At 35.2% G+C, this 16,254-nt stretch overlaps 3 protein-coding genes across 3 annotated transcripts in view; 2 read left to right on the top strand and 1 right to left on the bottom strand.

The window, feature by feature from the left end:
- The window catches only part of LOC128245102 (uncharacterized), a 36,697-nt gene extending 28,055 nt beyond the window's left edge, over window positions 1–8,642 (top strand). Inside the window, exons 12-16 of the mRNA XM_052963320.1 lie at window positions 1,256–1,427; window positions 2,319–2,383; window positions 3,861–3,932; window positions 4,957–5,126; window positions 5,874–8,642. Of these exons, the coding sequence (XP_052819280.1) occupies window positions 1,256–1,427; window positions 2,319–2,383; window positions 3,861–3,932; window positions 4,957–5,126; window positions 5,874–6,103 (709 nt within the window). The 3' untranslated portion in view covers window positions 6,104–8,642. The remainder of the gene's footprint in view (window positions 1–1,255; window positions 1,428–2,318; window positions 2,384–3,860; window positions 3,933–4,956; window positions 5,127–5,873) is intronic.
- Window positions 8,643–9,014: 372 nt separating this feature from the next.
- LOC128244324 (group 3 secretory phospholipase A2-like) lies at window positions 9,015–12,787 on the bottom strand. Its single transcript, XM_052962338.1, has 3 exons — window positions 12,360–12,787; window positions 11,026–11,165; window positions 9,015–9,343 (listed from the first exon to the last, which is right to left on the bottom strand). Exons 1-3 carry the CDS (start codon window positions 12,785–12,787, stop codon window positions 9,015–9,017), a joined length of 897 nt encoding a protein of 298 aa, XP_052818298.1.
- A 612-nt stretch (window positions 12,788–13,399) lies between these two features.
- The window catches only part of LOC128243495 (uncharacterized), a 28,475-nt gene continuing 25,620 nt past the window's right edge, over window positions 13,400–16,254 (top strand). Inside the window, exons 1-2 of the mRNA XM_052961292.1 lie at window positions 13,400–13,468; window positions 15,129–15,229. Of these exons, the coding sequence (XP_052817252.1) occupies window positions 13,427–13,468; window positions 15,129–15,229 (143 nt within the window). The 5' untranslated portion in view covers window positions 13,400–13,426. The remainder of the gene's footprint in view (window positions 13,469–15,128; window positions 15,230–16,254) is intronic.

The following is a 16,254-nucleotide window of genomic DNA, read 5'->3' as shown; positions in this document are numbered from 1 at the left end:
GCAGATTTTTATATCTAAGTTCAAAAATTGATGTTTTCTGCATTTTTTTAAACCGTTAGTAACTTTTTATTCCATAAAACATTAATTTTCGAACGGAAATATGAAAATCTACGATCTGATTTTTTGTCAGCAATCTTATATCATTGGTTTGGTAGACATTTACGCAAAAAATTGCTCTTTCCAAGACAATAAATAAAAAAAAGTTGTAAAAATGGATTATCTGTGAGAGTGCAGCTTTAAGTTAGCTGAATATATGAACTAGATTTTTACATATATGACCGGTCACGTACTGTCGTAGCATGCATAATTTCAACTAAAATGATGGTAATGAGGCCTTGGTCAGCTTAATGCTAATGTATGCGCTGACCGTGAAGAGTACAGTAAAGTATTGTGCTAAACGATATACAAGCATGTTTTTGTTCGGAAAAAGAAAGGCAAGCCCACGCTTGGTACATCTATAATTATTGGATAAGTAATAATTAGATGGCATGAGTTAAAATCTTAATGATTAAGAATGGGCGGAGTGAGCGTAGAACTTAATGATTGCCTATCTCTATTTTCATTGGATGTAAATGTAGGTTGTATTCTAAAAAAAGTTTAATTCAATTCAATTCAATTTTATTCAGACAATAGGTCAGATACAGTCACACTTTTCATTTATAATATGATTTTCGGTGATTCGTAGAGATTTACCAGTGAAATAATTTCGATATTTTTGAAACAATTTAATAACGATTGGAAATTTTGCGCTGTTTTGAAATTTTAGCCCGCCTCTTGAAAACCGAAAGTAATTAGTTCACTCGTGGCTACGCCAATCGTGTAATATAGCTTTTTGTGGTCACTTAGTGAAATATATTGCGATCCTACATTGAATAATACAATAATATGGTTGTCCGGTTAGCGCAGTGGTTAGGGCACTCGCTTTCCACCAAGGCGACCCGGGTTCGTATCCCGGCCTGGCCGCATGTGAGGTTGGTTTGTGGTCACCAAGCCGGACAAGTGGGTTTCCTCCGGGTACTCCGGTTTCCCCAAAAACACAAGACTAAAGTTTAAATAGATTAAATAAGTTTAAGCTTAAAAAACATTAATCCTCTCTCGCAATATACACCAATACGCGCCATTATCACAAACACGGGAATATTTGTTCACTGTGTAGTGTTACCAGTGTGTAATAACAGTAGGGTTTATTAAGTAAAAACGTAAACTTATGATTTAAAAACCACGACATCAGTTACCTATGCGTACTTTAAACCAGATTGAAGATGGAAATCCCGGCGCTGCTGGCGCACGAGGCGGATCCCGGACACCACTTGCAGGACGCGTACGCCCTAACGTCACCGTCCATCCCCATATTCCGCCGCGCTACAGACTTCTCCAAGTACTTCGGCGCCCCACTGCACTTCCCCTTCTACACAGCCTACTCAGAGGTTTGAAGCTTTCTTTCTAGAAAGAACCAGTGGATAGCAGTATCACATGTGCATTTATCGCACCTATGTGTGTGTTTGTAAGCTTATTTATACTCGCCATCGGGCCCATTCGGCGAGTGCTCCGATTTGATTGTTAGTCATTTTATGTTTTGGGAACATAGTGCAATGTAACCCTGGTTAGAGCTGCCCTGGCATTCGGAGCTCCTCGGCCATTTTATCGAAAACAACCTCGGATGTATTTGGACGGTTTACATACTCAAAAAGTGGTACGTTTAAGTCCGCTGCAAGTAGATCGCGTAGTAATTTTATCTAGCAGTTAAACTTTGTGACATTACTCTTGGGATTCTTAAAAATGTTTGAAATAATACAATTCAATGGCAATCAATTTAAACTTAGATCAATAAATACAACTCTAAAACACTACATTTAATTAATGATATAATTCAAAAGTTTACGAACTACTTCAACTGATGTACCTGCATACATCCGAGGTTGTTTTTGAAAAAAAATGGCAGAGGAGTTCCGAATGCTGCCCTGGTTCTTAAACGTGCACCAATGTATATCACTATCACACGGGACTCCCATATTAGTATGTTTTACTTGTACATTGGAGTATCGAACATGCGACCCCTGGATTGACAGTCAAGTCAAGTCACTTTTAGACCACGGATCCGCCCTACCAAAAGATAGTTACTTGGTTAGTGGTGAGGCGGGGTATCGAACCTGTGACCCCTGGATTGACAGTCAATTGTGTTACAACTAGACCACGCCCCCGTACCAAAAAAACAGTAATTTTTTTTAGTGGTGAGGCGGGGTATCTAACATGTGACCCCTGGATTGGAAGACAAGTGTTTTATTGATAAAGCACGGACCTTATCCTTTATATTTCAGGGCTGGGGGTTATACTCGGAGGACCTCGGTGAACAGATGGGCATGTACCACAACGACAAAGACAAGTATGACCAATATTGCGACTTAAATTAAATTCTAGGCTTTTATTTTTTCGGCCCTTTTTGAGGCCGACATTAGGCCCCATTTCCCTCCTCTAAAAGAATATATATATCTTTAAAAATATTCTTGTTTTGTTTAACATAAAAAATGAGGAACACTGATCTCTTAACATTTACTTAGTAAATGTAGCAATATAGTGCCATTCATGAATATTACCATAGGTTTGTTGAACAAAAGGTTTGACAACTAGTTGGCAATGAACATTATATATAAATCATATTCGTATTATTCCGCTTTTTGCCAAAACACCGCTATTTTCCCCTATCAAAGGGCCCTGTTATCATATCCTTAAATGTAAAAAAAACACTGCTAGAGTAACAACAACAAGGCACAGCAAAGAAAGACAAATCAGCAAAAAACCTGAAAGCTGCACTTTCATAGATATACCGTTAATACATTTTATTTATTTTTGTCTCGAAAAAATGATTTTTTTTGCGTAATATCTGCAAACCAATGATAAAAGATTGCTGACAAAAGATTCATTTTTTGAACTTAAATATAAAAATCTGTGGTCTAATTTTTTGTCAGCAGTCTTAGATAACTGGTTTCCATGCATTTTCGCAAAAATTGGCTCGTTCCAAGACAAAAAAATAAAAAAGTTGTCAAAACGTTCAATCTGTGAGAGTGCAGCTTTAAACAATAACAACATTATCTATAAATAAAAGTAATTTCAAATACGTATGTGGAAAGTTCAATACCTGGAATAAAAAATAATGACCATAATATTTTCACGAAATATCTCCTTCACTGTTTCTATATTTTAGATTTCCAAGGATTTTGATTCACACAAAATGTAAATCAAACAACAAATGCAATATTATTCCAACAAAATGTTGAAACGTAATCCTACATGATATATAATTAAATCCAAGATTTTAGAAATTTGCTGGCACTGGTGAAACTTTTTAAGTAACCTAAGATCAGAGAAGTTAAATACACAAAATTTTAATGTTCCTGTGCAAACTCCTCAAAAACTTGTTGTCCAATTTTGCAATTAATTTGATTAATTTATATCTTTACATCATAATTTTATTTAATCGAATAACAAGAATTTTTATTGATCATTCTCAACAAATCTCGACAAGTACATGCTAAAAATATTATATTGAGAAAACAGTTAACTTAAATGGACATAGGTCACCATGCAGATGAACACTAACAATCAATTAATGCATTTAAAGATAGATATAAATGTAATACTAGTACATGTATTACGTTTTCGAGCTGATATCCAGAGTTTTATAGCTTAAGAATATTTAGAAGCATCGATTTCGTAGATGAAACAAATTGTGGCCAGGTTTCAGAAGTATTCGGTGCAAAATGTGACATAGTATTTGAAACGTTTGACCTAGTGACCTACTTTTTATAAACACAATTAACGATTTACGCCGGTGCATTTTTCTACCTTACGTATCGTTTCAGGATGGGAAAGTTGAGTCTAGAGATATTCAGAGCGGCACGACTGGTTGTGGATACAGGCATCCATCACATGGGGTCAGTACTTTACAGTTTTATATTATTTAGATCCATGTTCGACGTTGTTAATTTAAAGTCGGCGCCCATTGGATGGGTTATGGTTTGACCGCGAACCAAACGTGAGACGTCCAGTCCTGTTGTGCAGTTTCGGAGGTTTTATTATAGAAATGGCCCCTAAGCCAATAAATAAATAAACAGCGCAATCAGTGGGAGATGCACATAAGGGGATTGTCATGCCAAACATTCCTTAAACTAGGCCTTTAACTACGTGATAAACGACATACTGTTTAAACTGTTTTATAGATATTTGATAATGTCATCATGCACTCACAAATTACATGTTTGTAAACAAATGCAGCTGATACAGTTGTTTCAAATCTTGTTAGGAATACAGCAGCTCACAAGTGTATATCCATTAAGCTTCAAGAGCTGTAACGAGTTGAAAGTTAACATCGATGACTTTAACAACTTTGTTAACTTTAACAAAATTAAGTTGTATAAAACTGGATAAGTAATCCACATATTATCTTGTGGTTAGATTACACATGCAAGTAATTTAATTGGCCAGCAATCATATTTGTATAAATATCGACCAATCAATAAACATTTCGGCTAACTTTAACCAGACCAAAGAATAAACAGTTTTTTTGAAATACCAAATTAGAGTAATAGCCATCTGTATAGAATAACGCTATAAGGCAAATTTTCCTTACAGTCGAAATTCGCTATGTCGAACTCTGTAACTGGCTATGCCAATTTTCTTTCGAATATCATTGGTTTAGTATATACGTTTTGTATTTCGGTAATATCGAATGTTCGTTATCTCGAAGTATTTCCTGATGTTCAAACGACTTCGACATAGCGAGTTTGGGCTGTACTTATTTTGTAGTTGGAGCAGGTAAACAGGCGGTCAACTTCATGATCATGTTCACAACAGACACGCGGGCCTTTCTGGAGGAGCACATTTAAAGAAAGATATAGGCGATTTTAATTGTTTACACATCGAACATCGAATTGTTTATAACTTTATATTTGCATGCAGTTGGACCAGAGACCAGGCGGTAAACTACATGTTGAAGTACACAGCAAGCTCGCGCGCGTCCCTGGAGCGGGAAGTGGACCGGTACAGCACGTGGCCCGGCCAGGCCACCTCGTACATGATCGGCAAGCTCAAGGTCGTCGAGCTGAGGTTAAACGCCACTCGCGAGACATGTATGTAATGGAACATCTTACTTTCTTAATCTTTGGACTGACAAGTTGATTTAAACGTCCATGCTGTATACACCTTTCCGCGGATACCGATAGCCGGATTTTGCTCAAAAATCTTCAAAGCCTATCAATTTCCGGATAATCGGGCAGCCATCGGAACACCTCGGCCATTATCCAACATAATTGACTATCTCCAACTAAACGATGTTTACCACAAACACGGCCCATTTACCCGGGGCAGACCCCTCGTTAATCTTTTCATTTAGTTACTTTATATGTATGTCATCGTTGTTACACAACCAATTCTTTAGGGCTGATTTATTCGCCTTGGCTCTAAAACTTATTCAACGATTAGAGTAATTTTCCCCATTTAGGCATCTAAGAAAGTGCACCGTGGGGGGGGGGGGGGGTGAAGCAGTCAATGGTCGCGGGCAAACCTTATAAACTCTAATATTTGAGAGGGCGGGTGAAAGGGTGAATATATAAGAATTACACATTTATCTTTTTGGCCTTAAAATTTCATCTTTCACATCCGAGTTCAGTTAAAATATGAATGAACATAAGTCGAAAACTTTCATAACTTTATTTTTGATATATTTCGAACATTTATTTTACATATAATTTATCATATTTGTCAGTCCGTTTCAAATGAGACCTGCATAATATAGGGTCACCAACTATGTATCAATATATAACATTGTTACCGTGCTAAACCCAATCATGTTGCACAAACGACAATAATTATTTTAGGTGGTCACTTTGACATCAAGAAATTCCACAGCGTGATTCTTAAGAATGGCGCCATGCCCCTCTCCATCATGGAGGACCTCGTGAACCAGTACATCCGGGAGACGAGAGAAGCGCACAAACTTCCGGTGGACACCCGAGACTGCCCGGAAGTGGCAGCCGCTCACCAACAACTCTCTAGCGTTGTCATGCTCATCTGCTCATTTTTCATTGTCTTTATATTGAATAGATAATTGTGCGGATACAAGATGATATTTTTTTTATATTTTATATACTAGAGTGTAGATTTACTAACCTATTTACACTAATTGAATTTAATACTTGGCGATGTTGTGAACTTTACGACTGTATATCTGTGTCATTACCGGAAAAGCTAGTTTAATATTTAACTCTCATTATTCAATTGGCATCACGTTTTTCTGCGATCCAATCCAATGGAGAATTTTAGTAAAAATCGTCAACCTGAAATCTAGCTAAAGAACTTCAGCGAACACGTTATATATTACCTTTTTGGACGTGTTAATGTGTAGTAAACATCAAAAATAAATATCAACATTAAAGTTATGAAAGCCAGAAATACCTGAAAACAACTTAAACTTTCCATTTTCTCAAATTATGTTTTTGGTATTACTGGCTGGAATTCAATCGACACACTATATGACACTATTTGACAAAACAATCATATAAAAAAATATATGTACCAAACAGAATCTCAAAAGACGACTATTCTGGCCACTGTTAGCTTCCAAACGATCATGACAGTTTCTTATAACTATTTATTACGACAGAGAGCATTAACGCCATACTATATACAGTCGAATTCCGTTGGCTCGACCTCTCAGGGACCGGCGAAAATACCTCGAGCCTCGGAAATAATCGAGCCAAGCGGGATTGTTAACCTTCAATATAAAGACATCGTTCCTCTACATCTAGTTTGAGCCAACGAGGAATTCGAGCCAAGCAAATTCGAGCCAACGGGGTTCGACTGTATAACGTATGTTTATTTTATATTTTAGCATTTTATTATGTACCATGCATTTCAAAAGTATTTTTATCATAAAATGTCTAACATTTTGAATTATACGGAGATCTCGATACTAGTATTATTTCACATGCTTTTTAAGTTTGCTCTATCTTTACTTTTCATAAGTTCCTGAAGTTTGTGAGTATTTGAATGAGTTATGTAGAATTGGGTTGATTCATATAGATACACAACAAAAACACTCAATATCGTTGGAATACCTATCTGAATAAAACGACGTTTTTTTATTTGTCAAATGTCATTTTTTGCGGTTGGATGCATGTGACGTCGATAAAACAAGTGACGTCATCAACGATACGACTGATTCATTCCACAATCAATCAATTATCATCGGAGTCGTTTTTCCAGTGTTGTAGTTTAATTATCCCGTTACTTGATATTTCGACGCTTGAATTCATGACTGTTCTGAGTGTGTTTTGGTATCGTTTTTCAAGCTCTATTCTCACTAGCGGATCCAGGGGGTGGGGGTGGGTGAAAAAAGTAATAAGATATGCCCAAAATGCACCATTTTGGACGGAGGGGCGCAAGTCAAAGGGTTAAACGCCCATTAGTTATGCCCCCTCTAAAGCCGAATACAGGATCCGTCCCTGATCATGTAGTTGGACTTAGGACAGTCAGGAAGTCAAATTAAGAGAGTTATTCATAATTACATTTTGTTTTATCTCACAATCTCCCGCTCTGATAACTTCCATGCCATTCTAAAACATTCAATCCTTGTTTTATTTTATTTTGTACTGTAAAGTTATGATTAGTTTTTAATTCTCTTAAGCATATCTGTAATTAATCATTGTTTATGAGTAAACGCAATGAAATATTTCGTTTTCTCACTACTACTCCGATCGTATGTTGTTGGGTTTTTTTTAAAAGGTTAAATTGAGCTGATTTGTTTAGTAATATAAACATATGTACATCCATTTAGAATTGCATAATAATGCCAAGTTTTATTTGAAATTAATCGTTTTTTAATAAACTTATAAACATAGTTCGTTCTGACACGGCTAACCCTATCGAACGTTTATTAAAAAAAAAGGTGAACTGTGTTCATCCATGTAGAAGTGTACTACTATGCATAGTTTTATATGTAATTAATCATTGTGTTTTTAAAGACTAATAAACATGTTTCGTTCTCAGATATCTAAGCCCGATTGAATGTTATTTTATAAAAAAAAAACACGTAAATTGTGTTAATTCAGGCATATAGTTATAATATACACTTATGTACACCAAAGTAGAATTTCATGATAATGTCAAGTTTTATCTGTAATTAATTGTTGTTCTTTAATAAGCTTACAAACGTTTTTGCGCTGCTGGCCGGATCGAACGTTATTTTATTTTTTTTAAAAAGTGAACTGTGTTGATTCATTCAGTTTATATTTACACCTCAATTTCCATTCCTTAATTGAATGGCATTTCGGCAATTGCGATTATCATCCGATGAACGAAACGTCTTCGGATATATATGTCCTTAAATATTCACATGTATTCATCTATGTAGAATTGTATGACTATGTATATTTTTATATGTGATTAATCATTGTTTTATTAATAAACTTATAAACATGTCACGGTTTCACACCTCTTAGACCGATCGAATGTTATTTTATAAAAAAACACACCGTAAATTGTGTTGATTTGAGCATATATACATCTGTACTTGAATGTGGAATTGCATAATAATGCCTAGTTTTATCTGTAATTAATCGTTGTTTTTAAAAAAACTTATTAACATATTTTGTTCTCACAATTATTCCCCGATCAAACGTTATTTTTAAAAAAGGGTGAATCGTGTTGATTCATTAAGTCTATATACATGTATACTTCCATGTAGAAATGTATAACTATGCCTACATGTAGTGTTACACGTAATTAATGAAAAAAACGTGTAGTGTCTGTGTATTGATCTTAATCTAATTGCCTAATTGTCTTATCAGATATCCGATCTGAATATCCTGCTGTGCAGTTTTGGAGGTTGTATTAAAGAAATGGACCCCAATGGCCCTGAGCCAATAAACAGGAAATTGGCCCCTACTGTGACATCAGTGCAATTAGCAGGAGATGCACAGCAGGGGGTTGTCATGCCAAACATTCATTAAACTAGGCCTTTAAGTCGGAAATTCTTTATTACTTTTCAACACTGAAACACATTTGGTTTCCATGGCAGTGCAGAGGCCCATAACGGAGGACACGCACACTTCTTTCATGTCAAAATCAAAGCATTTCATTTTTACTAGGTTAAAGAAAATCCGCCCAATCGTCCTCGATGTTGGTGATCCGACGCGAAGGAGACATCGGTAAAAATCGTCGTCACATCCGCAATGACTGATCGGCAAGACGCTTGGATTTGATAAGAAATAGCGCGTCTGGAGTGCCTTGATCATAGGGCGGCAAAGGTCGTGTTGTCTACAGCAGTCGTCTGTCTCCGAATGGTCTCCTGTTAAATATACAAACTGCATTTACTGTGTTATATCTGGGAGCAGGATTATTGTTATTGGTCCCAGAAATTATATACAGTAATTTCGATACAGTAATGATCTTAAATTATTAGTTATCAGCAAGCACATGGTGTTACCTTTAATTTTAATGGCGCGCAACACGATAAAATGGCTTGTGTTTACCCGGGGCCATTAAAACGGGTTTATGTTAAAACTTTTTGCTACTGATCTTGTTTCTGTAGTTTTTCACATACGACATTATATGTATAACTGTCTTGTAATTCTAAAATTTGCGACGGTATGAATATCATTCGGAACTACTCGGCCATTTTCAATCGAGAACAACCTCGGATGCATTGGCTTTCATTTGGCTACGCTGCAAGTAGATCGCGTTTAAATTTCAATTTAGCAGTTAGACTTAAGGACTTTATTCTTTGGAATCTTTATTATTTATGCAATAATACACTTCACTGTCAATCAATTTAAACTTTATAATACACGCTGCAGGTTAAACTAGAACTAATTAATGTGATTATATTTTTTTTACGAAATACTTCTTCTGATGAACCGGCAAACATCCGATGCTGTTTTCGACGGAAAACGGCCGATGTGTTCCGAATGTGCAAACATTTTAGCGTTGAATTGGTTATATCATGTTTTAACGTCGCATTTTAATGATGAGTCAGCCAATCGGATTGCACGAACTTCATGGATCACTGCATGATATGTTGAACTCTACATTAGAACACTATATAGACATTGCAGGATTCGTATTCAACTTGTGGCGGGTCCGTTGTGTAGTAGTAACATACTTTACTGTCAATCAGGTGTCACCAGTTCGATTCCCCGCCGCGCCAGAAAAAATATACTAATAAATAGGGTTCCCGTGTGCTAGTGCTATACTCTGGTGCACGTTAAATGACCAGGGTAGCTCTAACCAGGTGAACATATAATATGTCTTTGTACTATGCTCTAAAAACCTAATATGACTAACAGTCTTATCAGAGCACTCACCGAATGGGCCTTGCCCAAATGCGAGTATAAATAAGCTTACACAAGCAAAACACAACCCTATTTACTAACGTCTGACCTGAATCAGAATTTGAGACTCAATACTCTAATGTTTGAGGAACGCTTTGTGTTCAAGTTACTTAATAAATAAGTTGAATCTTGAATCCCTAACCCGCAGCTCTTTGATTTTAGTGACCATATGTTTATTACAAGAGCAATAATGGTAAAACTAGCATGGTATGTGACAAAGACAATATTGAACAATTGTTTACACATTTTTCGGTCAAGAATAACATAACAGCATTATTAATCAATTATGACCGTAAAGAATTCGCTTTTCCGAGTCTGAGACTCAATTAAGACGATACTGAATATTAGCGCAGGCCCAGCACCCTATCACTGTGCCATTGTTTAATGACACAGGAATCGCACACTAAACAGGACCCGTATTCACTTCTTTCTACAGCAGCGAAGACGTTAACCGTTGCTGTATCTGTTAAAATAATCGGTTCTTCGTTCAGCCACATATCTTTAGTAAGGAAATAACTACACCATAGATGTTCTGAAACATTTAAGAATACGTTTTTTTAGCCTTAGACTAAAACTCTGACTCAATGCGTTCGTGGGTATAGACCCAGACACTTACTGTCTAGACGTTAGTTAAACTCACCTAAGTTCCCGTACATATCCTCGGCCATGTTTCCGAACCCACACCAGAGAGTTCCCGGAAATATCCCCCATGCAAGCGTCTGATACGACCAAACGTCTGAGGGAGTCTGACAGTCAGGTGGCAGCTTCCGCTCGTCTGACCTGTATATAGAACAAACCGTACTCAATGCAGCATGGGTCCGTGTCATGGGTAGAGAAACCGGCCGCGACCCGTATCTTTTTAGAGAGGCTTAGAGAATATTCCGTTTTGGGGCTCAAACCGATGGCAGTGTTATTTTAGCAGTGACCATTTGTTAAAATTTCTCAATGTGAAATAAACACTATTGTGATGTATATCTTCGAGTAAACATTGGAGTTCATGTACACTTAGCCTTGTCGAACCCACGACCGCCGGACACTAACACCGACTACCGATATATACATATATAATGTATAGTACACCGATCAGCTGGTTCTTAGCCACACACAAATACTACATAATAGTATAGGCTGCAGAAACTCACATAGGGCCTTTTCGGATGTCATTCGGAGCTCCTCGGCCATTTTTTTCAAAAACAACCTCGGATGTATGCCGGTACATCAGTTGAAGTAGTTCGTAAATTTTTGAATAATATCATTAATTAAATGTAGTGTTTAAATGTAGTGTTTAAGAGTTGTATTTATTGATCTCAGTTTAAATTGATTGCCAGAGAAGTGTTTTAGTGCAAACATAATTAAGATTCCCAAGAGTTAAGTCATAAAGTTAAACTGCTAAATAAGATTACTACGCGATCTATTTGCAGCGGACTTAAACGTACCACTTTTTGAGTATGTAAACCGTCCAAATACATCGGAGGTTGTTTTCGATAAAATGGCCGAGGAGTTCCGAATGTTCGGATGTCTATACAAACATCACTTCACATGCATAGCCGGATTCCTGAGGCGAACAATATAGGTTGATGCAAACATGTTTTGTTTTTTATTATAATGCATGTGTTTAACTCATTTGGCGGATAAAAACAAAAAATGACCATGATTTAGGTACTGTACAGATAAAAAAAAATATTAGTGATGTTAAGGCGCCTTTTTAGCTTTGGAATTTGTAATCACGTAGCTATTAATTAAAAAAATACATTTATAAAGGCTATTATTTTTTTATCTTTTCCTAAATCATTAGCTTTTTTATCATTAAAGTCAAGTGAGTTTAAGAAGAGAATGCATTAAAACTAGAAACAATTTTTTTTTCGTCAACCTAAATTTTACGCTTTTAATTGATCCGACATGTTATGCAGCCTAAGTAAAAAAACAAAACAATTTCAAACATGGTCAATTTATGTGAATGTTTGTATGAGGTACCCTTTAACTTTTTCTAGCAGATATCCAATTACAGATTGGTCCGTCCCAGGTTGGTTTTGAACGAGTGGGTGGTCATTTTCTTTACCACAGAATTGGTTCAAGTAGTATGCCAATGGTTTATCCGCACGTTGTACAGTTGAATTTCCCATGCTGTCCTCGTCTTTGTTTTTAAGGGGTTCTCTTGCACAAAACTTCAGTTTGTTTTCTGTCTTTGACACGTCGTGGGGAAGAATCTGCTGAATTTGTACTTTATACATCACATCGTTGTCAATTATACGATACAAGACGGTCCCGGATGGGCAGTCATCCCCTTTGTGGACTTGCAGTTTAGCTATAAAATTTTCGTGTGCAGTCTTCGAGAAATGAACAAAGAATGTGTACGTTGTGAGCATAAACAGTGCGTTTAAAATTACTTGGTAAACGTCCATTTTGCGTCATCTGCCATTTTAAGTGAACGGAAATGACGTCAATTTGTCGTGCGATCTTTTGCGGAACAAGCATGCATGGAGTCGCGTCATTTGTAAACGCAACAGATATGAATGCTGGAGCAAATGACATTGGACCCTTATGGATGAAACACCAAAAGCACTACATGATATATATTATAATGTGGGACATTAATACCGGCCGCAACTTAATGGTGTAAATTTCTTGGGCCCAACCTTTTCTGCATACTATTGAAGCTGATATTTAACTCCGGAATATCGATAATAAAAGACAGTTATTTTGCTGGATGATGTCATTAGTTTTATCTGTTCAACATTTTCATGATCATGATAAAAACATGTTCAGGGGTTATGGATTCGAAATGCGCAAAAAAATATTATTGAATTAAAAATCTTCTTCTTTTATTCTACTCTACGACTTTAGAGAGGTATTCAACAGATATACTGTATCTTTTTAAAAATCTTTCCTATGAATGTAACATCGCTCTCAAGAATAATACGAAATGTCAGGGGAGAATCACAGCGCAGGCGTTTTTGATAACGTCAGCTAATTCGTCCGCATTTTAGCCGTACCATACATTCGTACTCAATCATATTCGTGACACCAAGAACGAACAAACCATGAGGCTTACATACTGCATGAGAAAGCATCTGTCCAAAATTGTAAGGATTTTTGTCTTAAAAAGTAAAAATACACATTGATTTACATTGTCATAGACTATTTAAGAATACTATCCATTTCACTCATTCCCAATTCCGATTTAACTTTGCTTCATTGAGTTGATTCGGATATGCACTCATTTCGGATGTCAATCAATGGATTGTTTTATAACTTAAAAAGCCCACACCAATTCCAAATTTGCTGACTTTCGACCAAATATTTAAGTGGTTAGTGAATTAAAAATAAAATATTTAAAAAAATATATCATTTAATTAAAAAAGGAAAGACGATAATTGAGGATTACACTGAAATTAATCAAAATTCATCCTTACTGGTTAGGGACCCCTTTCGCACAGATAAAGATTTTTTTCTTGAATAAATATGCAATATTTCGGAATGGAATTTTACATGGAGAAAATCTACAAAAACCAGTATAATGTATGATGAGTTTTTTTGTACACTTATTTTAAAGCCACACTCTCACAGATATACAATTTTTACAACTTTTTATATTTTTTGTCTTGGAAAGAGCAAATTTTTGCATAAATATCTGCAAAACAATGATATAAGAATATAAGATTGCTGACAAAAAATCAGATCATAGATTTTTATATTTCCGTTCGAAAATTAATGTTTTATGGCTTAAACTGTTACTAACAAATTATGAAAAATGCATAAAACATTAATTTTTGAACTTATATATAATAATCTGCGATCTAATATTTTGTCAGCAGTCTTATATAACTGGTTTCCGTGGATTTTCGTTAAAATTGGCTCGTTCCAGGACAAAAAATAAAAAAAGTTGTCAAAACTTTCAATCTGTGAGGGTGCAGCTGTAAGTATTAATTCCAACGCAAAAGATATTTAATATAATCCACTGAAATGATTGGTAGCATACCAATAATTCAACCACTATAGAAAATAGTTATTAAAAATCTATAAATAATTGTCTCTGATCATCAACTAAATACGAAATTTCTTTCTATTTTCTATGAAAATGAATTATTGTGAATATTGGTCCATTTAAGCGAGATTTTTTTGGTGAAATATATTTTGTTTTGTTGAGTGGAAGAAATGGATTATTCCCTGCTGGAAATAATGTGTTGCAATCAGCTGCAATTTCAATTTTACAAATAAATTACTCATTCTCAAAGAAAAATATTATGTTTCCTCATTTTGAAGATTATTTGAACACATAATGTCTTTTCGTATGAAAAACAATCATTATCAGTGTTCTCAATGAGAACCGGCTGCCGGCCAAAATGGACAAATGGCAATAGGGCCGGTTAAAATTTGGAAAATTAAATGAATTTTCATTAGAGTAAGTAGAAGCTGGTTATTTACTTTACTATTTGAGATGGTTTAACCAAAACTTATTGAGAACCCTGATTATAATGCATTTGTTAAATAAGGATTTCACAGCGTGAACACATAATTGATATGTACAATAATTATGGGAATTTTCCGGGAGTCATTATGGGTTATGTTTTTTGTGTGGTTTTTCAATCTCTAGTTTTACATATGCATAAGGTTTTGATGTACATTGTAACTGAAGCTCCATGCTTTGGAAAATAAAATAATGTCTTGGTTCGTTTATAATTATTATTGGACATAAAAGTACAATTTTCAATGAGAAAGTACGTGCATTTCTGTTTCTTTCAGAATTTACTGAGTCAAATTCGAGCCCAAGGAAATTTATATGGCTTTGTTGATGAGCAAGCTCGACATGAAAATTCCAAGAAAACAGTTGTAGTGGAGTATAGGTATTTATATACATGTAGTTATAGGTATTTCTTGATAATAATATTAATCATAAATACAGTTGTAAGTCAGAAAGTTTAATATACAACTCATCAGTTTCATTCCAGAAAATGTGCGAGTATTTAAATTTATAATTTTCAAATATTATTCGTTGAATTTTTGCAAATTTAATTTTATGGAACTTAAAATTGCACCCTCACAGATTGACCGTTGGACAACTTTTTAATTTTTTGCTAAAGTTAGCTGATTCTAAAAAAAAAAAATGTCAAATTTGTCATTCTGTTAGAGTGCAGCTTTAAGATGTAAAATATCTTAAAGGGACTGTACACCAGATTGGCACCAAAAGATTTTTTCTGTAACGAATCTCAGGACAATTATCTAATAGAATGTGTTACGCTTTGATATCATAATTGTACCAAAATTAAAAAAAAAAATTGTGTCGGAGACCGGGTTCGAACCAGTGTCACCAAAATTGCAGTCCACTGAGCTATGACGGCTAATTCTAATTGGGTGACATAATTAAGCTATACACCTACCTCGGTAATATCACGTGATAACACCGACTAGCCAAATGTAATCTATGTGGTACTTCAGTTAGTAAGTTTCAATGCATTGTACACATCGATGCCAAGTTTATGTCAGTTTTCGACAATTTCCTTTTTTTTTCGCCATTTTATCATACGGAGTACAGCCCCTTTAAAAACATTAAACAATACTTTAAAGGCAGTACCAAAACCTTGAATAATGAACAATATTCAAATGTTATTTGACACCGTAAAATGTGATTGTTATTCTCCATACACTATTTGAATATTTCACGATCTGCCAGTTAACAAAGATAAACTACTTTCAGAGCTATGTTTTGTGTACATAATGCTTGTTATTTTTCTTACCTAAAAGGTTTTAGTAAATATCAATTTATTAATTAACACTGATAAAAAGCTTTTTTGAAAATAATGTTAAATTTTATTCCAAAGCAGATTCTCACTAAAACAGAATCATAAACAAGTTTTTTTCAACGAGGTAA

The sequence above is a fragment of the Mya arenaria genome, chromosome 8 (assembly GCF_026914265.1).
Source record: "Mya arenaria isolate MELC-2E11 chromosome 8, ASM2691426v1".
In the NCBI taxonomy this organism is placed as follows: domain Eukaryota; kingdom Metazoa; phylum Mollusca; class Bivalvia; order Myida; family Myidae; genus Mya; species Mya arenaria.
Note: the sequence above shows the minus strand (reverse complement) of the source record. Positions and strands in the feature narration are given on the sequence as shown.